Source organism: Eucyclogobius newberryi, unplaced genomic scaffold (assembly GCF_026437365.1).
Source record: "Eucyclogobius newberryi isolate DKJ021-1_F unplaced genomic scaffold, fEucNew1.0.hap1 SCAF_10, whole genome shotgun sequence".
Taxonomy (NCBI): domain Eukaryota; kingdom Metazoa; phylum Chordata; class Actinopteri; order Gobiiformes; family Gobiidae; genus Eucyclogobius; species Eucyclogobius newberryi.
In genome coordinates this window covers 24,502,933-24,523,777 of record NW_027315724.1, presented here as the reverse complement: position 1 = coordinate 24,523,777, position 20,845 = coordinate 24,502,933, and the positions used below count along the sequence as shown (strand labels likewise).

Sequence of the window (20,845 nt, the reverse complement as noted above, 5' to 3'; positions counted from 1 at the left end):
GGGCGAAGCCCCTGCAAAAGTGCGCACTAAACGAGCACTTTACATTGTCGTCATCCCCATATAAAGCACTCATTTGCGCTAAGTAGCTCACGAATATGTTCCCTATCTCTTGCATGTTCCGTGCATATAAGCATGTAATGCAAAAATTGAACATTATTTCTGTATAGAAGGCCAAAAACACAAAGTGGGCGGAGCCCACTCAAAATTAACGAAAGTACCCGTCAGTGACCAGGGACCCACACCATGAGGTAGGAAAGCGCGAGCGCTTTCCGAAAATGTATAGTTTATCAAATCAAATCAAATCAATTTATTTTTGTAAGGCCCAAAATCACAACAACAGTTGCCTCTGAGGGCCACAAGGAGAAATGAATCAACAATGTCTGTGGTGGCGATGGAGTCAGACAATGTCTGTGGTGGCGAGGGACAATGTCCCAGGGTCCTCTGTCCTTAGACTCTCCTTTATGATATTTGAAAAATGGGAAACATTGTTTTCGCATCGGAATATTTAGGCCCGAGCCCCAGCAGGGCGGAGGGCCTATTGCTCCCGCAACGCTGCCGAAGGCAGCGTTGCAACTGTCTGACCAAACATGCGGGCGCAGCCCGCATGTTTGGTACCCCGTCGCCCCTGGCAAGTACAGTGAACTAGCCCATGCCGAAGGCATGGATCATGCATACTTACTCCTGCTATGACAGAAATAGTCAAATTGTTGACAACAGCAGCGCGAAGCGCTGCATTCCTCCAAAAACCCTCCTGGCATCGTCCTGTACGCGAGAATCCATGCCGCAGGCATGGGCCATGCTTGTATCTGCTCAAATCAATGGAAGTCTATGGGGAGTGGGCGGGGCATCCCGACGGAATGGGGAGTGACGAGCGCGTAAGCGCTCGTAATGATGATTCCACCCCATGGCGGCATGGGGAAGGCTTAGAGCTTTCAAACGATGTATAATTTGTTGTTATAGTGGAAACGGCTATATTGTTTTTGCTAAAAATATTATTATTTTTATTTTTATTATTTTTCTTGTTCTTCTGCTTTTTGAGCTCTAATTTGACCCCCTGAACATGCTCAAAAACTCACCAAACTTTGCCCAAAATTCAGAATCGGCGAAAAATTAGATTTTTTCTGGGCCATTTTTTTTTTCGTTAAAAAATGGCGCGACAGCGCCACCGACAAAAGTCAAAATACATTGCGCCTATGGGAGACGCCCCGAGGTCAACTTTGGCGTAAAGCTACGAAATTCGGGACACGCATTCCTCTCGTGAGGACAAAAAAAATATATTATTGTGGCCACGCCTCCAGACTTACCCTATGGCCGCCATCTTCCTTTGAAAATGAAAACACGCGGTGTTAGCCATTTTGTTCACGTCAAATTTTGACGAACTCCTCCTAGGGCGTTTTGCCAACCAACCTCAAAATCGGCGGACGTCCTCTGGACAAGTGGGGCATCTAAAGTTATCCAATTTTTTGAGATACCTTTACCGGTCTGTGTGCGGCGCAGCCGCAAAGTTGGACAACTTATTTTGGGATATTGCAGATCTAAAAATTGCTCCCATTTGATCAAAACGAGTCCGATTAGGACCAAATTTGAATCAGTTGTTAAACTTTCAAGTTTGGACCAGTTTATGATGACAAAATTGAAATGGGCGCGATAGCGCCCCCTACAGAGTTGCCTTTGAGTGAACATTGATGGACAAAAACTGGTTTTACACAAATGTTCTAAACTTTGCCCAAAATTCTATTTTGGGGTCCCGAGCAAAAGGCCAATCAAACTTATGCCTCAATTTTTACGGCGTAGTCGTAGCCATGACGGAAACCTCCCATGTTATCCCTATGGGAAAATTGCTAAATCTCTCGAATATCCACATTTTTCTGTTTCACACTTAACGAACTCCTCCTAGGGCGTTTTGCCCACCAACCTCAAAATCGGTGTACGTCCCCTAGACAAGTGGGGCATCTAAAGTTATCAAAATTTTAAGGATAACTTTTACGGTCTCTGTGCGACGGAGCCGCAAACTTTTCCCTGAATTCTGACTATTTGGCCTTCAGAGTGGCCTATAAACAATAGAGTTTTTCCAAATGACATTATATTTTGCACAAAATTCTAATTTGCAATCCTGATCATAAAAGTATGAGAGCCAAAGTCATATTTTGTACGGCGTAACCGTAACGATGACAGAAACATCCCATGATATCCTTATGGGAAATTCGCGAAATTGCTCAAATCACCACATTTTTACGCTTCACACTTTAACGAACTCCTCTTAGGGCGATTGTCCGATCAAGTTCATATTTGGGGAAAATCATCTACACAAGCGGGGCATCAAAAGTTATCCATATTTTGATTCTAAGTGCTACGGTCTCTGTGTGGCTGACCCGCATATATATGTCACAAATGGGAAAACAGCGGAATCTCTAAAATGACCACATTTTTACGCTTCACACTTTAACAAACTCCTCCTAGTGCGTTTTGCCCACCAACTTCAAAATCGGCGTACGTCCTCTGGACAAGTGGGGCATCTAAAGTTATCCAATTTTTTGAGATACCTTTTACGGTCTGTGTGCGGCGCAGCCGCAAAGTTGGACAACTTATTTTGGGATATTGCAGATCTAAAAATTGTTCCCATTTGATCAAAACAGGTCCGATTAGGACCAAATTTGAATCAGTTGTTCAACTTTCTAGTTTGGACCAGTTTATGATGACAAAATTGAAATGGGCGCGATAGCGCCCCCTACAGAGTGACCTTTAAATTAACATTGAAGGTCAAAAATTAGTTTTACCAAAATTTTCTAAACTTTACCCAAAATTCTATTTTGGCGTCGCGATCAAAAAAGCCAATCTTAATTTTTACGGCGTAGTCGTAGCGATGACATAAACCTCCCATGTTATCCCTATGGGAAAACCGCTAAATCTCTCGAATATCCACATTTTTATGTTTTACACTTTAACGAAGTCCTCCTAGTGTGTTTTGCCCACCGACCTCAAAATCGGTGTACGTCCTCTAGACAAGTGGGGCATCTAAAGTTATCCAAATTTTAAGGATAGCTTTTACGGTCTCTGTGCAACGGAGCCGCAAACGTTTCCCAGAATTCTGACTATTTGGCCTTCAGAGTGGCCTATAAACAATAGAGTTTTTCCAAATGACATGATATTTTGAACAAAATTCTAATTTGCCATCCTGATCACAAAAGTATGAGAGCCAAAGTCATATTTTGTACGGCGTAACCGTAGCGATGACAGAAACATCCCATGTTATCCTTATGGGAAAATCATAGAATTGCTCAAATCACCACATTTTTACGCTTCACACTTTAACGAACTCCTCCTAGGGCGATTGTCCGATCAAGTTCATATTTGGAGAATATCATCTACACAAGCGGGGCATCAAAACTTATCCATATTTTGATTCTAAGTGCTACGGTCTCTGTGTGGCGGACCCGCAAATATATGTCAGAAATGGGAAAACAGCGAAATCTCTGAAATGTTCACATTTACGCTTCACACTTTAAAAACTCCTCCGTGGGCAATAGCTCGATCAAGCTTTACTTTGGGAAAAATCATCTACACCAGCGGGGCATCAAAAGTTATCCATATTTTTATTCCAAGTGCTACGGTCTCTGTGCGGCGGCGCAGCAAATTTGACTGACACTTTTGTTGATTTGCACTGGATTGGCCATGTCAATTGTGTCGCCGTCTGTCAAGTTCTTTTTTTATTCAACACACAATAAGGGCGCCATCTTTATCAAGTCGAAAGCGCAGAGTCGGAAGGCCGGCGGCCCGCGAGGGCCGTTGGATGCCGCTTGCGGCTTTAATATTCTTTCTTCTTTCTTTCTTTCTTTCTTCTCGGGACCAACCCCCCTATTTTACACCCAGTGAACATTGACGAAAAGTAACAAAAATTTGCACACCTCTAAAAATCGTGCCTCTCTACATTCTGGCTATTTCCCTTTTCCAAAATAAAAAAAAATTGGCGCGTCAGCGCCCCCAAATGTACCAAAAATGCATTGAGAGATGGGAAATGACCCCAAAAAAATCTGATCGTAGAATCATTGAAATTTGGCGCAGAGGTAGATGGTGACAAGAGAAGTAAAAAATATTATTACGGCAACGCCGTCCGCCCAACCAAATGTCGGCCATATTGCTTCAAAAATGGCTAAACATGACTTCGGAGTTTTTCCAAACGTCGTACTTTTACGAACTCCTCCCAGGGCGTTGGCCCTAAAAAGCTGAAATTTGGTGAAAATGCTACTGAGGAGTGGGACATCAAAAGTTATTCAAATTACATTGATACCTCTCACGGTCTCTGTGCGGCGAAGCCGCAAACTGTAGCTAGAATTTCAGAAATCTCCCAAATTTAACATTTCTGCCATTTGCGCAGATAAAGTCCGAATTGCGTCAAATTAGAATCAGTTGTTAAACTCTTTGCCCTAAACCTACTTGAAGTGAAATAAATTAATTTGGCGCCACAGCGCCCCCTACAGATTTTATATGGAGGTTAAATGTTTAGTTTTGCGAAATTATATGAAATTTGACACACAACTCAATTTTGGCCCCATCAAAAAAGTCAATGAGACCCATGTCATAATTGTTATGGCGTTGCCGTAGCGATGACCGAAACCTCCCACGTTATTCCAATGGGGAAATCGCCAGAACATGTTTACACTTTAGACTTTCACGAACTCCTCCCAGGGCGTTAGCCCTATTAACCTGAAATTTGGTGAGACTCATCTTCAGGGGTGGACCATCAAAAGTTATCCACATTTTTATTCAAAGAGTCACGGTGTCTGTGCGGCAAAGCCGCACATTTTGCCAAGAATTCAAAATAAAATTGCTTTTTGATGGTAAAACAAAGGGGAGAAGATGTGACAGCGTCACAGATTCAGCAGTAGGCGTACTAAAAGGACAATTGGGGCGCGTTAGCGCCCCCTCCTCTTGCGGCGTGGCGGCGGCGTGGCGAGGGCCGATCATTGCCGCTTGCGGCTATATTTGCTATTTATTCTCGTAGCGATAGAGTGTACAGGTATAAGGTCAACTTAGTTTTTAAGATAAGCTCTCTTTTAAACTTAAGGCCATATTAATGTTGGGTACCTTCAAGGGAGAAGTCTGTGTAAATAGACAAAACTGTACTCGACCCTTTAATCAACCTACTTTGTGCTGCAACACTGGAATTTCCCCATTGTGGGACAAATAAAGGCTTATCTTATCTTAAAGTGCCCAGACCATTGTAAGTGTTAGAGATCCTATTAGTTGTATTCATATTATTGTTTGTTTTACAGTCTGATCTCTTTACTGTTAAATGTATGCTTTGACCCCACGAAGAAGGCCGTGATGCCGTGTCTCCTCGCCTCCTCGATCTGAGGCCACAACTACGGTGACAAGTGACAGTGACAAGTGAAGACGATGACTGACAATGTCCTAAAATGTACACTGTACTGGTGAGTGCGGCTGAGGTCGGTACTTTTATCCCGATTTGGTTTCTCTGCCATTGTGCTGCTGTGGCACTAAGGTTTTAAATTATTCAGCCGAAGTAGTCTGAAGAAGTTCTCATTGTACTCGTCCAGCTGGCGCGGTACAATACAAACAAAGTTCCAGATACTTTGGGGGCACAAAAATCCTTATTAAATAGCTCACAAGTTCATAAAAGAGAGCATTTCTTTTGAAGGTGGGCATGCCTTACACAGGTGGTCGCCATCTTGGCCACGCCTTAACAAGACCTGCTCAGATCAGCGTTGATCTGAGCGCGGTGCATCCTGGGTAGGTTTGCGTTCGACTTTAAAACAACTTGCTCTGACGTCACGAGATTTTAAGATCCAATCCCATGAGCTAATATAGTTGGCAATGGTTTGATCCCAAACACGATTTTGACCACTTTTTCTTTTCAGCAGACTTTTAGCTCTGCCTTCGTTGCAGCTGTCAACTCTCGGCGCTCATCCAGGCGAGGTGCAGGTAAACACGGACGCGCCCACTTGCTCTTACCTACTCGCCTACTGTGATATTTAGATATACATTTATATGCATACAGTAATTGCTGTTGTAAAATCTGATGCGGAAACTGTAAGAGATACGTTTATTTTCTTATTTTTAAAGGTGCCATAACATGCTTTTTTTCACGTTTCGTAGTCTATCCTAAGTGTATAATTGATAATAATAAGGGTTGTGCAACACCCTTAACATAATAGTTAAGAAATATCGCCCAGACCTTGGACCCCCTCACCAATCCGGAAATGCAAACGGCTTGATTTGATATTCGCCCCCACCCTCAGAGAGCGCGTGTGTGCCCCGCCCACCCGTGACGTAGCCCCAAAGCTGTCTGCTCCGCGCTGCGCCGCTCCTGCCGCGCGACTGAGTGAGAAACTATAGAACTTCAGATCAACATTACTTTGAGCCTAAATAAATCTGGTGTTTATTCTACAGCGTGCGCAGAACAGATATATATATATATATATATATATATATATATATATATATATATATATATATATATATATATATATATATATATATATATATATATATATAAGTCTTATGTCCATCGCGCTCTTATTTCCTGGTTTTTCGGTATCGGATAGAACTTCTCTCCGTTTATTTTCCCGGTTGCTGCATCAACTGCCACATCAACCTTCACCATTGTGATAATAGTAAAGAGTGCGATATCATTAATGAAGTTTTGGGCCTCTTTGAGCCGTGTTTCGTCGTAAATCGAAGCAGAAAAACTCCGGGGCTTGTATTGGGAGACGAGCCTGCAGCAGCGCGGAGCCGGGGGGAAGGGGGCGGGAGGCGGCAGGCGGGAGGGGGAGGCGGGTGGAGAGGGGGGAGGGGGAGGGGGGATGATGACGCGTGCTTGTGGTTATGACGCGGTCTTGTAGACACCCCCCGTCAGTTTGGAGATTCGAGGAAAGGAGATAGTCTGTAATATAGCTAAACACTGCGGGAATCAATCAAAAAAACACTCTGGGTACATATATGAAGCACAAATAGCAATTTAAGAAGGTTAAAAGCTCTGAAAAGTTAATTTTGCATGTTATGGGACCTTTAATTATCTTATTAGAACTGCACTCTTCTGCTCAGGGGAGAGGCCAGGTGGAGACAGGGGTGGTTGACCCGGGCCCCTGAGTCTTAGGGCACATCATTTGACTCTATGTTTACTGTATATTAAAGGAGGCCCATGTGAAACTTTTTGCCCTTTTTCCCAATTGACGGGACTGCTTCTGCCCTCCGATGGTCACTCGTTTCTATGGCTTTGGTAGGGTATTTACACAAGACAATGTTTTAAAATGTTGCAAAATATGCAATCCTGAAGACGCCCACAATGGATTTAGGAAGACAAATATAAGATATAAGCATGATCTAATAAGAATGTATTCACTTTTAAGAATGTTACAGAGCCATATTCAAATTGTTATGTACTCCAAAAATGTATGTTATAATTTTTTCACCCAATCTGACAACATGCAATATTTTTTGAAGTTCTAATATTCAGCTTGAGCTTCAGCCATTTTACTTGTGTGTGTCATCTGATTTGCATAAACTTCGTGACTCATGACATCAATAAATTCCTGGAATGGGCGACATCTCCGGCACTGCAGGTCAGGTGTTTCAAACGGTACCTCCCGCTTGTCAGTTGTGTGAAGCTGTTTATTTTCAAGTTAATTCTTATAATTGTATCATGTTAGATCGTATTGTATCCGTGCTCTGGTTTTGGTGCCTGCTCTTAGGGCTATGGAGGATACACAGGGGGCATGGGATGGGTTTGGAGAACGGAGAGAGAGAAAGCTGCTTGAAGTGGAGCACAAACACTAACCTGCCTCTGTCTCAGGATGGAGATGTGGTCATAGGAGGAACATTTAGTGTCCATTACCAAACTCCATCTTTTGATACTGACTATTCGCAAGTGCCACAACGCAAACCTTGCACTAGGTAACTCTGCTACTTTTTATTACAAAGCTGTGCTGTTGTCATTTTTCACATGTTTCTTTCCCTCTTGTGGTTAAGTTTAGACGAAATTGCATTACAATGTGTGTATGCACTGATCTATGCTGTGGAGGAAATTAACCATGAAAGGCTGCTGCCAGGTGTTAAAGTGGGTTATCAGATTTTGGATGGTTGTGGAAGACCTCCTTGGGATCTTCAAGCTGTTTTGTCTTTAGTTGGAGGAGATGCGAAGAGCTGCACAACTTCGGACAAATTTACTTCTTCCAAACGAGGTAAATGAATGAAATGCATTGTGTGTGAAGTGATCAACAAAACAATGAAACTAAATTAGCAAACAAAAACACAATGTCATTAATTAATACTAGTACTAATGCTCCTTACTATTATTTACTGCATTATACCATTGTATTAAATAATTCATATATTTAAATGAATGATTGGGACAATTTGAAGGTATTACATTAATGGACATTATTCGACCGCCTTATTAATTCCTCCAAATAATTGCAAATATGAATAATACAAACTTGATTTATATATCTATTTTTACAATGAAAGGTTTTGTCCCTATTATAATTGGGGGTCCATCATCATCAACGAGCAAAGCGTTGTCAACAGTCTTGGGGCCATTGTCAGTACCAATAGTAGGTGAAATATCCTTATAACATTGAGATACAATCACTTCATATATTCAGTAAAATATTTTGTTATAATTTTTCAGATCAGCTACTTAGCAACTTGTCCCTGCCTCAGTGACAGAAAGCAGTATCCTAACTTCTTCAGGACAATCCCGAGTGATATCTATCAAGCACGGGCCCTGGCACAACTCACTGTACACTATCAGTGGACATGGGTTGGAGCAGTGGTGTCCAGCACAGACTATGGGATCGGGGCGATAAAGGTGGCTCAAAAGGTGATGATAATAATAGTACTGATGATAACCAAACTTCATTTTAGGTGTTTCAGGAAGAGACTGCCGGTTCTGTGTGTTTGGCTTTTGTGAGAACGCTCAGAAGAGAAAGTATAGTCCATGATGCCAGAGAAGCTGCTCTTACTATCAAAGCCTCAACGGCTAAAGTCATTATGATTTTCTCTTGGCACACAGATGTCAGAGAGCTGTTTGTGCAACTATACAGAATAAATGTAAGAACATAAATAACAAATGAACACATGTGGTATCATGCCCATGTATATAATGTTTATTATATGTGCTTACATCAGGTGACTGACAGACAGTTTCTAGCCAGCGAGGCCTGGAGCACTAGTGGTGACCTCCTCCAACATCCTGCCACTTCAAGAGTTGCACGTGGTGTTTTTGGTGTGGCCATTCGAAGTTCGAATATTGAAGGATTTGAAAATTATATAAAAAGTTTACACCCTTCACAGCGCCCGGACAATGAGTACTTGAGAGAATACTGGGAAAAGGTGTTTGGCTGTACTCCTCTGTCTTCATCCTCTTCTCCTCTCCCTCCCTGCACTGGGACAGAGTCACTGCATGGGGTGCACAGTCACTTCACTGATATGTCCCAGTTAAGAGTCACATATAATGTATATCTGGCAGTTTATGCAGCAGCTCATGCCATCCACAGCCTTCTGTCCTGCCCCAACACTGAAGCCTCTGTAACCACATCCAACTGCTCCTCTCCTCAGAACATCACACCTGCACAGGTAAGAGACAAGTCAGTCAGAATAATAATGTTATTATTAAGACTCATCTGTCTTTTGCCTCAAGCTTCTTGAGCATTTGGGCACAGTCAACTTCACCACACCTCAGGGTGAGAGATTTTATTTCCAAGGAGGGGATATTCCTGCCAAGTATGACCTGGTCAACTGGCAGAAGACTCCTGAAGGGTCACTCAGACTGGTTCTAATCGGACGAGTAGATGGCTTTGACATTGATCTGAATGAAACAGCGATTCAGTGGAACACTGGATCAAGTCAGGTTATAAAAAATACATTTTAAGAACAAATGATCATCCTTTTGTATATTTATTTATTAATTAAGACTGTTTCCCATATAGGTGCCTCCTTCAGTCTGCAGTATGAGCTGCCCTCCAGGGACAAGGAAGGCAATGAGAAAAGGAGAGCCATCCTGCTGCTTTGACTGTATACCATGTGCAAGTGGAGAAATGAGTAATAAAACAAGTACAGAATTGATCTATTGTATTCTAATTAATTTAATTTAATTTAATTAAATGTTAAAAAAAAATATTTCTCCTGTTAAGTTACTAACTTTGCTATGTTATTCTTTCATGGGAAGATTCTTTAAAATGTCACCGTTGTCCATCTGAATACTGGTCAAACACATTGAAAACGTCCTGCATCCCTCGACAGCTGGACTTTCTGTCCTTTAATGAAACTCTGGGCATCACTCTGACTACAGTGGCTGTGTCTGGAGCTGTAGTGACCACTGCGGTCTTTGTGGTTTTCCTTTATTACCGACAGACACCTATGGTAAGATATATTCATATATACGAGTTTGAACCAAGTATACAAATGTCCCTTTTTCAATTTAGGTTCGAGCCAACAACTCTGAGCTGAGCTTCTTACTCCTTGTGTCCCTGAAGCTGTGTTTTTTGTGCTCGCTGGTTTTCATTGGTCGACCATCGTTCTGGTCCTGTCGTTTCCAGCAGGCCGCTTTTGGCATCAGCTTTGTATTGTCTGTGTCCTGTCTCCAAGTCAAAACTATGGTCGTTCTAGCAGCTTTTCGCTCCGCTCGACCCGGTGCTGAGATGTTTGTTAAATGGTTTGGTCCAAGAAAACAGAGAGGGAGTGTGTGGTTGCTTACCTGTATACAGGTAACATTGTTTCATGTTACTTGAGCTTGAAACTTGAAACCTGCTAAAACACCATCTTCTTTTAATCTTTAGATCATCATCTGTATTGTGTGGCTGTGCGTCAGTCCTCCAGAACCTCATGTGGATTTGGGTGTGCAGGGGTCAAAGGTGACTCTGGAGTGTGCCATGGCCTCTGTGCTGGGCTTCTCTCTGGTCCTGGGATACATCGGGCTGCTGGCCTGCACTTGCCTCCTCTTGGCTTTTCTGGCTCGAAATCTCCCAGACAACTTCAATGAGGCCAAACTCATCACTTTCAGCATGTTGATCTTCTGTGCTGTTTGGGTGGCCTTTGTCCCGGCCTACGTCAGCTCTCCTGGAAAATACTCAGTAGCTGTAGAAATATTTGCTATTTTGGCCTCTAGTTATGGTTTATTGTTTTGCATTTTTGCCCCCAAATGCTTCATAATACTGTTGAGACCTGAGAAGAATACCAAGAAATATGTAATGAGGAGGTAATAAAAAATGTATTGATTATGTTTGTTTTTGGTCCTGAAGGCCATTTTTCTGTTCAGTCTTATTGAAATAAAACATATCTACAGTGGCTTTTCCGTGCATGAAAGTGTATTTTCATATGTCCATTACCAGGGTTTAGATAAAATTAATGTTTAATCATAGACGGTCATAAAATACAGTACACAAATAGCTATGTAGATTAGACTACTGTAACGGCCTGCTCACTGGTCTCTCCAAACGAGCTGTAAAACAGCTGCAGTACATCCAGAACGCTGCTGCTCGGGTCCTGACTAGAACCAGGAAGTATGATCACATTAGTCCTGTTCTCAGGTCTCTGCACTGGCTCCCTGTGGCTCAGAGAATAGACTTTAAAGCAGCTCTGCTTGTGTACAAGTCTCTCCATGGCCTAGCACCAAAGTACATCTTGGATATGTTAGTGCCATATAAACCATCTGGGACTCTGAGGACCTCAGGGACCGGCCTCCTGCTGGTGCCCAGAGTCAGGACAAAACATGGGGAATCTGCGTTTCAGTTTTATGCAGCTAAAATCTGGAACAGTCTTCCTGAAGATGTGAGACAGGCTTCTACTCTGACAATGTTCAAATCTAAGCTAAAAACTGTTTTGTTTAGCTGCGCATATGACTGAAAGGATTTTTTCTTTGCACTCTTCTCTTTTGTTTGTGATTTTATTAGTTTAGAAAATCAGTTGGATTGATAATTTTTAATTTAGTTAATTGTATTGTATTTCTGTAATTTCTTTCTGATTTGAATGCATTTTTTCCTGCTGTGTGAAGCACTTTGAATTGCCTTGTGTATGAAATGTGCTCTACAAATAAACTTGCCTTGCCTTGCCTTGCCTATGCAGTAAGAATTTATTTCATAAACATTATATGCACACACACGTCCACATACAGTTCAATATTCAAACATAAAAAACAATGATGAAACGATGAAATAAAACATAAACCTTTCTTTGACAAAAATATTATTAGTCTTTTCACATAAAGAAATATCAACACATTAGATTCCATTTCTACTTTGTCAGCCCCTACCCATGATGGCCTTCTTTGTGTTCCTCTCTGGTCTTAATAGAATGATGTAACATTTTGGACCAAACAGCGCCACCAAGAGGCCAAAGCTTGAGGCCAGGATGGCAAACACCTCCACTGCATCTGCATATTTACCTGGAGAGTTGACATAAGCAGGGACAAAGGCCACCCACACAGCACAGAAGATTAACATGCTGAAAGTGATGAGCTTGGCCTCATTGAAATTATCAGGGAGATTCCTGGCCAGAAAAGCTAACATGAAGCTCAATAAAGCCAATAAACCAATGTAGCCAAGAAGAACAGCAAATCCTACTGAGGATCCTATTGCACATTCATAAACAATTTTATCATTATGATATTCAGTGTTTTTATGAGGAGCAGGTGAAGCAGTCACCAGCCAAGCAATGCAGATGACAGCTTGAATACACGTTAGAATAAAAACAGTCCCTCTCTGCTGTAATGCGCCAAACCACTTCAAGGTGGTGCCACCTCCTGGTTTGGAGGCCTTGAACACAGCCAGCACCACCATGGTTTTCACCAGAATACACGAGGCACACAGCACAAAGCTGATCCCAAATGCTGCATGTCTCAACTGGCATGTCCACAGTCTGGGACGTCCGATGAACAGCAGTGAGCACAAAAAACACAGTTTGAGTGATAACAAGACTTGAAAACTAACTTCTGAGTTATTCGCCTTTACTATGGGTGTTTTTCTATTATGAACAAAAACCAGGAGGACAATAGCACAAATAAATGTTCCTAAGACTGCAGCGGTGGCCAGGCAGATCCCCAGAGGCTCATGATAGGACAGGAACTCTGTTTTCTTAAGAACACACTGGTCATGGGCAGGACTGGACCAGAAGTCTTCAGGACATGTGATGCATTCTGTGGCGCCTGCAAAAGGGAATATTCAGTATACTTTATATTTATATCAAGTATAATATTTCTTACATTGTTTAGTTGAAATACAATTCTTACCCGTTGTGTTGCTGATCTCCCCTTCAGAACATTTTATGCAGTCAAAACAGCACTCAGGCTCTCCTTTCCTTCTTGCTCTGCGAGTTCCCGGTGGACATGTTATGCTGCACACTGACAAAGGGGGCTACAAGCATCAATATCATTAACTTCATTATCCAGCTCACAAAACATGTGCATGCACAAAACAAACCTGCATAGGTTGAAAATTCCAAAATATTTTGTCCTTGTTGAGCTGGAGCTGATCCCCCTTCTGGGCTGACTTCTTAACCACACCGATATTTTGAACTTTGATGTGTCCACCCGGAAGCCACAGCCAATTCATTACATCGTATAAATGTATGGCATCGCCGTTCTCATCAAAGGACACCTCATCACCAAATGATGTGGTGAAGTTCACTTTTTGTAAATAATGTACAAACTGCAAATTATGAAAAGAAACATTCTGTAATCTTCAGTACCTGAACTTTAAACCAGGTTTAGAAATGTACATTGTATTTGTGTTGCTGAAACTGTAACCCAAGGTTTATAAAAAACATTTCAGGTCGAGTTTGGGACTCATGCCCTGCAAAATTTCCATAGTAATTCAAATCAATGCGTGCCACTACATTAATCTCAAAGCACCAGGGGCACTGGTCCGTGGAAATTAATCCGCAAGGTGTTTATATTTCCAAGACATCGGAGTAATCTGGACTTTTGCTCTACTACTGTGTTGGTCAAATATGCATTGCAGTACACTGTAGTTGGTGTAACAGACAAGTGCCCTGATCAAAATATGTGCCGAAGCCTATTGCGTGTAAGTCCTCATTGCATGTTCACACCTGCCATGGCTCCAGTGTGTGCAGCGTGGCACAGCTGTTCCCAGAGAAAGGCCCTCTCCCTGGTTCACAGCGCAGCAGGTCATCGAGAGCATGAGCTAAAGCATACACAGCCTTGTACACATTATACTCTGGTCTCAGGTTGGACACATCCAGGAACTCGTTGTCTATATTCTGTAAATCTTCATGTCCAGTGCACAAAGCTCCTCCACCTTCGATCCACTCTGCAGGTGCTGGGGCAAACTTACACTGAAATGTGTGCTCCCAAAACTGTAAAACCTGTAATAGTAAGAACATAATTACATTACCTTCAGCAAACAAAACAAGTGAAAGGTGACTACTTACAATGTCATTTTTGTCAGCACTTTTGTTTGAAAGTTTGGGTTGAATTAGCAGTAGAAACTCCTTAAATCCTGGTATTTCTCCTCTGCGGATGGCAATACCCAGTGTCCCTCGCAAATACGGAATTAATTGTGGAGTATGTAACACTGTCGCTGTAGTCCAAGCTTCACTGGCAATCCACTGCAGGTCTGTGACATTCTGCCCCACTACCTGAATAGTCATTTATTTTCATGTAAAATATTTGAGTTTAATGTCACAATAATCATTACATTTACCTCTTCCATGAGCTGAATCATGTTGCTCTCATGTGCAAATGCAATGACAACTTGAGCTGTAGATTTCTTTATCACACTCACAATTCTCTCAAGTTCATATTGGTTGTTGTCCCAGGGCAAAACCTCTAGGTATGCGAGACATGCCTCACCCGACTGCGAGAGGTCAGACTGGAAAGACTGGGCCGCATGTCGGCCATAGTCATCATCACTAAACAACAGACCTACCCAGGACCAACCGAAGTGTTTTAAAACCTGAATAATTGCATACACCTAAAATAAAGTGCATGTTAATGAAAAGCTGGACTATGCCAAGGATAAATTTAGGTAAGAATGTTTACCTGGAAAGCATCACTTGGAATGGTCCTGAAGAAAGCAGGATATTTCTGACGATCACTCAAGCAGGAACATGTAGCAAAGTAACTCACCTAAGAAACATACATTAAAACTTGTCAGATTTAAAGCTTGAAAACAACATATTTAAAACTATTTATGAACTTTTTTACCAATAAATGCTTACCATGGGCACTCTGTACAATCCTAAGACATTTGCTATAGCCATAGATCGTGTAGAAGAGGAATCACCAACGATACCGAGTATTGGAGGCGCACCAACACACGAATCATCTAATACAAAATGCTTTTCCGGTCCAGCAGCTAAAGACAGGGCTGCACGAAATCCGATTCCCAGTTCAACACAGTTATCGTACAAGCTGTATCCAAGAGTCACATTAGGGAGCAGATCGGTCTTCCTATTGATTTCATCCACAGCAAAGGCCATAGTTAGGGCCTGTCTGAAACCCAGCACATCAAAACTAACAGACTCCAGTAATGAGTGACAAGAGCAGACAAATCAATATTTTACAAGAACAACAATATATTTTTATGGCAGCCCGTTAACTGGAGTTGCAAATAAAAAAGTAAATATTGCCTCACCCATAGCATTTGGGCTGCTGTGGTTTTGATGTGAATGTCAGGTCAGGAAAGCTGGAGAAAAAGTGGATTTCAAACAGCCCACCCAGAACCACATCTCCATCTTTATGCATTGTGTTGAGGTGAAACTGTCCTTGTATTTGGCAAGTTGAAAGACTGCCCAATACAGAAGGCATAGAAAACAAGGAACAGAATATCAAACATATGATCCACATAGCTTTGCATGGCTGGACTAATACCATCCAGGTCTTGTTGTAAGATCAGGTGTATTTATACAATTATGTTTTTACATTGTGCGTGTCAGCCGCCAGGGGTGCAGTTCAGGAAAGGGGCAGGGCCTAAAGTGATACCAGAAAGAAAGAGCAAACTACAGAGGACTAATGGAAGGATGATGTAAACATTTTTTTGAAGACTTTGTTGTTTTTACAGTTAATGTTATACAAAAAAGTGGCTTTACATAGCTAAAACAGGACAAGATAATGCTGAACGCAGAAGCAAGCAGGGGCTGTCGCCTGATGATTTATGATCATCTGTGATTTAACATCGTCTCTGCAGATTAAAAGACAGTTTATGGACGGAATGTGGGTAAGATTAGCAGAGAGCTAGCGTTTTCTGTAAAACAGTCACCAATCTTAAAGTGGTAAAGAAATAACCAACATTAAAACAGATTTACCAGTAAATGTATTCACTCTATATGCTCAGGAGCTCCGCGTCCTGAACAAACAAAATCATTTGCTTTCACAGAGTAGCTGGGCACTCTATCTGCAGTTTGATGAGAAGCTCAGTCACTCAGAAGGACCTCGGAGTGCAGCCACTGCTCCTTCACATTGGAAGATAGATCTAATATTTGTTCCATATGTTTGAACACCACATGAAGGAGTTCTGGGCAATTGACATGGAAACCTTGGGCATGCTTGAAGGACAAAGGGATTTGACCTTCGGAAAAGGAAAATTCAGGGCTGTCTGACCAACCCAACCCTGGAGAGATAAAAATGCATGGAGGGATTAATGCAGGGCTGTTCAGGGCTTTTTTGTGTGAGAAAAAACAAACACAATGCTTTACAAAATTGCCTGTCCAGTGCTGATCCAGAATTAAACTAGGAGTAGACTAGTACTAACCAGGTCTGAACCAAAACTAACCCAGAATAAAAACAGGCCTAAATCCTTTGGAAGGCCTTAAAGTGAATAGCCCTGGATGAGTGTGTTTGATTAAAAACGTAACATAGTAGGAGAACATTTATTTATTTTTTAATAAAAGAAAACATTACTTTTTAATGATACTTGGGGGGTTTTCTTAGGATTTTCAAAAGGCCTTTCTTTGTGTTTCTCTCTGGTTTCAGTAATATTATGTAACATTTTGGACCAAACAGCGCCACCAAGAGGCCAAAGCTTGAGGCCAGGATGGCAAACACCTCCACTGCATCTGCATATTTACCTGGAGAGTTGACATAAGCAGGGACAAAGGCCACCCACACAGCACAGAAGATTAACATGCTGAAAGTGATGAGCTTGGCCTCATTGAAATTATCAGGGAGATTCCTGGCCAGAAAAGCTAACATGAAGCTCAATAAAGCCAATAAACCAATGTAGCCAAGTAAAACAATAAACCATGCGGCTGAACCAACCACACATTCATAAACAATTTTATCATTCTGATATTCAGTGTTTTTATGAGGAGCAGGTGAAGCAGTCACCAGCCAAGCAATGCAGATGACAGCTTGAATACACGTTAGAATAAAAACAGTCCCTCTCTGCTGTAATGCACCAAACCACTTCAAGGTGGCGCCACCTCCTGGTTTGGAGGCCTTGAACACAGCCAGCACCACCATGGTTTTCACCAGAATACACGAGACACACAGCACAAAGCTGATCCCAAATGCTGCATGTCTCAACTGGCATGTCCATAGTCTGGGACGTCCGATGAACAGCAGTGAGCACAAAAAACACAGTTTGAGTGACACCAGGAGTAGGAAGCTCATTTCTGAATTATTGGCTCTGACCACTGGTGTGCTGCGGTGATATGTGAAAATGCCAAAGACAACAGCACAAATAAATGCCCCCAGCAGTGAAGCCGTGGTCAGGCAGATCCCCAGAGGCTCATGGTAGGACAGGAACTCTGTTTTCTTAGGAATACACTGGTCACGAGTAGGACTGGACCAGAAGTCCTCTGGACACATGTGGCACTCCATGGAGTCTGTCGAAGAAACATTGAGACATTCATCATGAATTTTTCGAGTTCATTATTATCTTTAATGAAATTTAAATTGTACAATGTGCAATAAAGGATTATCTTATCTTATCTTAACAAGGTTTCAGAATGTTGTAAGTTGCAATACTAATGCTGTTGTGAAGGGCGTCTGACCTGTGGTGTTGCTGATGGTGCCCTCAGAGCAGAGGATACAGTCAAAACAGCACACAGGCTGACCTTTCTGTCTGGCCATGCGGGTTCCTGCAGGACAGCTCTTACTGCACACTGACTGAGGAGGCTGTGTACAAATGTGCATGTTATCACGGATAAACAATTGGATGAATATAATACAATACAGAAGTTTTACCTTTTTGTTTTCATAATTCCAAAATATTTTGTTTCCATAAATTGAGAGATCTGCCACAACAGATGACATTTTTACTTCACCAATATTTTCAATATAGATTTGACCCTTTGGTAACCAATTCCAGTTCATGATGTCATAGATTGGCAAGACATTGCCATTTTCATCAAAAGAGACTTGATCACCAAACGAGGTGGAAAAGTTGACTTTTTCTAAATAATGGACCAGCTTCAGTCAGAATGTCAGAATCAAAAATAATAATACCATTAATTATTTTGTATTTGTGTTCATTTTACTTCAACTTATTTAGATCTCACACCTGCCATGGCTCCAGTGTGTGCAGCGTGGCACAGCTGCTCCCAGGGAAAGGCCCTCTCCCTGGTTCACAGCGCAGCAGTCGGTCCAGAGCATGAGCTAAAGCATACACAGCCTTGTACACATTATACTCTGGTCTGAGGTTGGACACATCCAGGAACTCAGTGTCAATGTTCTGTAGATCTTCATGTCCAGTGCATAAAGCTCCTCCACCTTCTCTCCACTCTGCAGGAGCTGGGGCAAACTTACACTGAAATGTGTGCTCCCAAAACTGACTGACCTGAAATCATTAAAATGTATACTGTTACTTAAAACAACAATTGCTTACTGCTGGGCAGATATTTGCATGTTACCATGTTATTTCTGTTGGAATATGCTTCAGGCTTAATGTTTGACAAAAAATCCTGTAGTCCTGGTATTTCTCCTCTGCGGATGGCAATGCCTATTGTTCCAGCAAGATATGGTATGAAATTGGGAGTTTGCAACACAGTTGCTGTTGTCCATGTTTCACTGGCCATCCACTGCAGACCAGTCACATTCTGTCTCACCACCTACATACAGTACATGTACAGTATAAGCCATTACATCGACTGTTTCAGTTTACACTGCCACCATAAAAACTGTAAAATGAGGGATGATGTAGCAAGATGGGGCATCAAGACTGGCTGACACAACCACCATTCCCATTGAGAAAAATATATAATTAGCTATAACAGCCCCTCAAAAGTGTTTTGTTTCTATATTCTGAAATAGCTGTTCAGATTTTAAATACACATGAGATATTTTTGCTGTAAAATAAGATAATTAAATGAAATGTAATTTCCAATAGAATACAAAGGTTTCTGCTGACCTCTTCCAAAAGGTTAATCATGTGGATCTCATGTGCAAATGCAATGACAACCCGAGCTGTTGAAGTCTTTATTACATGAACAATCCGCCTCAGTTCCTCCGAGTAACTGTCCCAGGGCAGAGTTTCAGTGTAAGCCAGACATCCGCCTCCAATCTCCGGCAAGTCTGACTGAAATGACTGGGCAACATGCAGCCCATAGTCATCATCGCTGACCAGGAGACCCACCCAGGTCCAGCCGAAATGTTTCAAAATCTGAATCATGCTACGCACCTGATAAGCCAATATAGGGAAAAGCAATGCATATTATCAATCATTTGGATATATGTTACGGAAACAAGAAATTTCTTCAGGTTTACTTGAAAAGCGTCGGAGGGGATTGTCCGGAAGAACGAAGGGAACTTTTTACGGTTACTTAGACAGGAGCATGTGGCAAAGTAACTCACCTGTCAATTCAAAGTAGGGGAAGCATTATGGTACATTGTATTTAAATGGAATTAATGTGAAGCCCAATATGGGACAGAATTCACATTACAGTGTTTCACAAAACCTTTCGATTTGTTCAAACAGATAAGGCTTGGAAACGAATTAAATCCTAAATCCTACTTATTTTTCTTGTACAATATTAAGTGCATAATTCTGGTTGATTTCTGATATGAGACAAAACAACTGAAAACACGGTAATACAAAAACAGACTTACAATAGGCATTCTGTACAGGCCAAATACATCAGAGATTGCGATGGAAAATGTTGAGTAGTGGTCACCAACTATTGCTATAACAGGAGGCGGCGCCGTGCAGTTTTCCTGAAGTACAAATTGTCGCTCCTGGCCACCAGCAGCTGCCAGTGCACTGCTCAAACCAATAACTAGAGCTCCACAGTTGTCAAACAGGCTGTATCCCAAAGTCACGTTAGGAAGTAAGTCAGATCTTCTGTTGATTTCATCTACAGTAAAAGCCATAGTCGAGGCATGTCTGAATCCTAAAGTGTCAAAGCTAAAAACAAACAAAAACAGTCAAAGTAATTTCCGTATTGGACCAATTCGTGCTGGGGTGGGACATTTGTGATACATTTTATTGAAAGATGAAAGAATTGTCAAAATAACATTATTACCAACGCAGAAAAAGACATTGTTCAGTAAAAAAACACTCACCCGAGGCAGACAGGTGGCTGTGGCTCTGAGGTAAAAGATCTGTTTGGAAACATGGCAGTGTAGTGCACCTCAAACAGTCCACCCAGAACCACATCTCCAGGCTGGTGCAAGCTATTGAGAATAAACTCTTTTCTCAACCGACAAGTAGAAAGAGAAGATGTAACCATACCAAAAGAAAGTAATAAGAACAATGTGTGTAAAATAACACAAGACATTTCAATAATCTGCTAATAACATATGCCCTGATGCAATTTCAAAAACTATTGATGTGTTGCTGCTTAAATAATACACAGAATCAGGGTGTGTCATGCTTTATGGGCTGAACAGTATATCATCTGCATAGTAATAATGTGAAGACTATATTATGAT

At 41.7% G+C, this 20,845-nt stretch overlaps 3 protein-coding genes across 3 annotated transcripts; 1 reads left to right on the top strand and 2 right to left on the bottom strand.

Annotated features, from left to right (window-relative positions):
- Window positions 1-7,741: 7,741 nt before the first annotated feature.
- On the top strand, window positions 7,742-11,222 carry LOC140369808 (extracellular calcium-sensing receptor-like). Its single transcript, XM_072456974.1, has 11 exons — window positions 7,742-7,914; window positions 7,990-8,201; window positions 8,488-8,564; window positions 8,651-8,830; window positions 8,887-9,072; window positions 9,151-9,597; window positions 9,662-9,871; window positions 9,951-10,074; window positions 10,190-10,383; window positions 10,446-10,727; window positions 10,800-11,222. The coding sequence occupies exons 1-11, from the start codon at window positions 7,742-7,744 to the stop codon at window positions 11,220-11,222; spliced, it is 2,508 nt and encodes an 835-aa protein (XP_072313075.1).
- A 1,038-nt stretch (window positions 11,223-12,260) lies between these two features.
- Window positions 12,261-15,471, bottom strand: LOC140371292 (extracellular calcium-sensing receptor-like). Its single transcript, XM_072458438.1, has 8 exons — window positions 15,196-15,471; window positions 15,017-15,103; window positions 14,679-14,948; window positions 14,427-14,613; window positions 14,065-14,369; window positions 13,437-13,664; window positions 13,247-13,370; window positions 12,261-13,162 (listed from the first exon to the last, which is right to left on the bottom strand). Exons 1-8 carry the CDS (start codon window positions 15,454-15,456, stop codon window positions 12,261-12,263), a joined length of 2,364 nt encoding a protein of 787 aa, XP_072314539.1. The 5' UTR covers window positions 15,457-15,471.
- Window positions 15,472-16,879: 1,408 nt separating this feature from the next.
- Window positions 16,880-20,676, bottom strand: LOC140369791 (extracellular calcium-sensing receptor-like). Its single transcript, XM_072456973.1, has 8 exons — window positions 20,477-20,676; window positions 20,024-20,318; window positions 19,682-19,768; window positions 19,326-19,595; window positions 18,480-18,755; window positions 18,164-18,388; window positions 17,971-18,094; window positions 16,880-17,802 (listed from the first exon to the last, which is right to left on the bottom strand). The coding sequence occupies exons 1-8, from the start codon at window positions 20,641-20,643 to the stop codon at window positions 16,880-16,882; spliced, it is 2,367 nt and encodes a 788-aa protein (XP_072313074.1). The 5' UTR covers window positions 20,644-20,676.
- Window positions 20,677-20,845: the final 169 nt, after the last annotated feature.

Excerpts from the sequence above, each read along its gene's own strand:
- LOC140369808 (XM_072456974.1), top strand. The coding sequence starts at position 7,742 with ATGGGTTTGGAGAACGGAGAGAGAGAAAGCTGCTTGAAGTGGAGCACA. Across the intron at positions 8,831-8,886 it reads ATGGGATCGGGGCGATAAAG|GTGTTTCAGGAAGAGACTGC; the intron begins GTGGCTCAAAAG and ends ACTTCATTTTAG. Across the intron at positions 9,598-9,661 it reads AGAACATCACACCTGCACAG|CTTCTTGAGCATTTGGGCAC; the intron begins GTAAGAGACAAG and ends TTTTGCCTCAAG.
- LOC140371292 (XM_072458438.1), bottom strand. The coding sequence starts at position 15,456 with ATGGCCTTTGCTGTGGATGAAATCAATAGGAAGACCGATCTGCTCCCT. Across the intron at positions 14,614-14,678 it reads TGATTCAGCTCATGGAAGAG|GTAGTGGGGCAGAATGTCAC; the intron begins GTAAATGTAATG and ends ATGACTATTCAG. Across the intron at positions 13,371-13,436 it reads GGAATTTTCAACCTATGCAG|CCCCCTTTGTCAGTGTGCAG; the intron begins GTTTGTTTTGTG and ends TGATGCTTGTAG.
- LOC140369791 (XM_072456973.1), bottom strand. The coding sequence starts at position 20,643 with ATGGTTACATCTTCTCTTTCTACTTGTCGGTTGAGAAAAGAGTTTATT. Across the intron at positions 19,769-20,023 it reads GCCTGTACAGAATGCCTATT|GTGAGTTACTTTGCCACATG; the intron begins GTAAGTCTGTTT and ends TTGAATTGACAG. Across the intron at positions 18,756-19,325 it reads TGATTAACCTTTTGGAAGAG|GTCAGTCAGTTTTGGGAGCA; the intron begins GTCAGCAGAAAC and ends TAATGATTTCAG.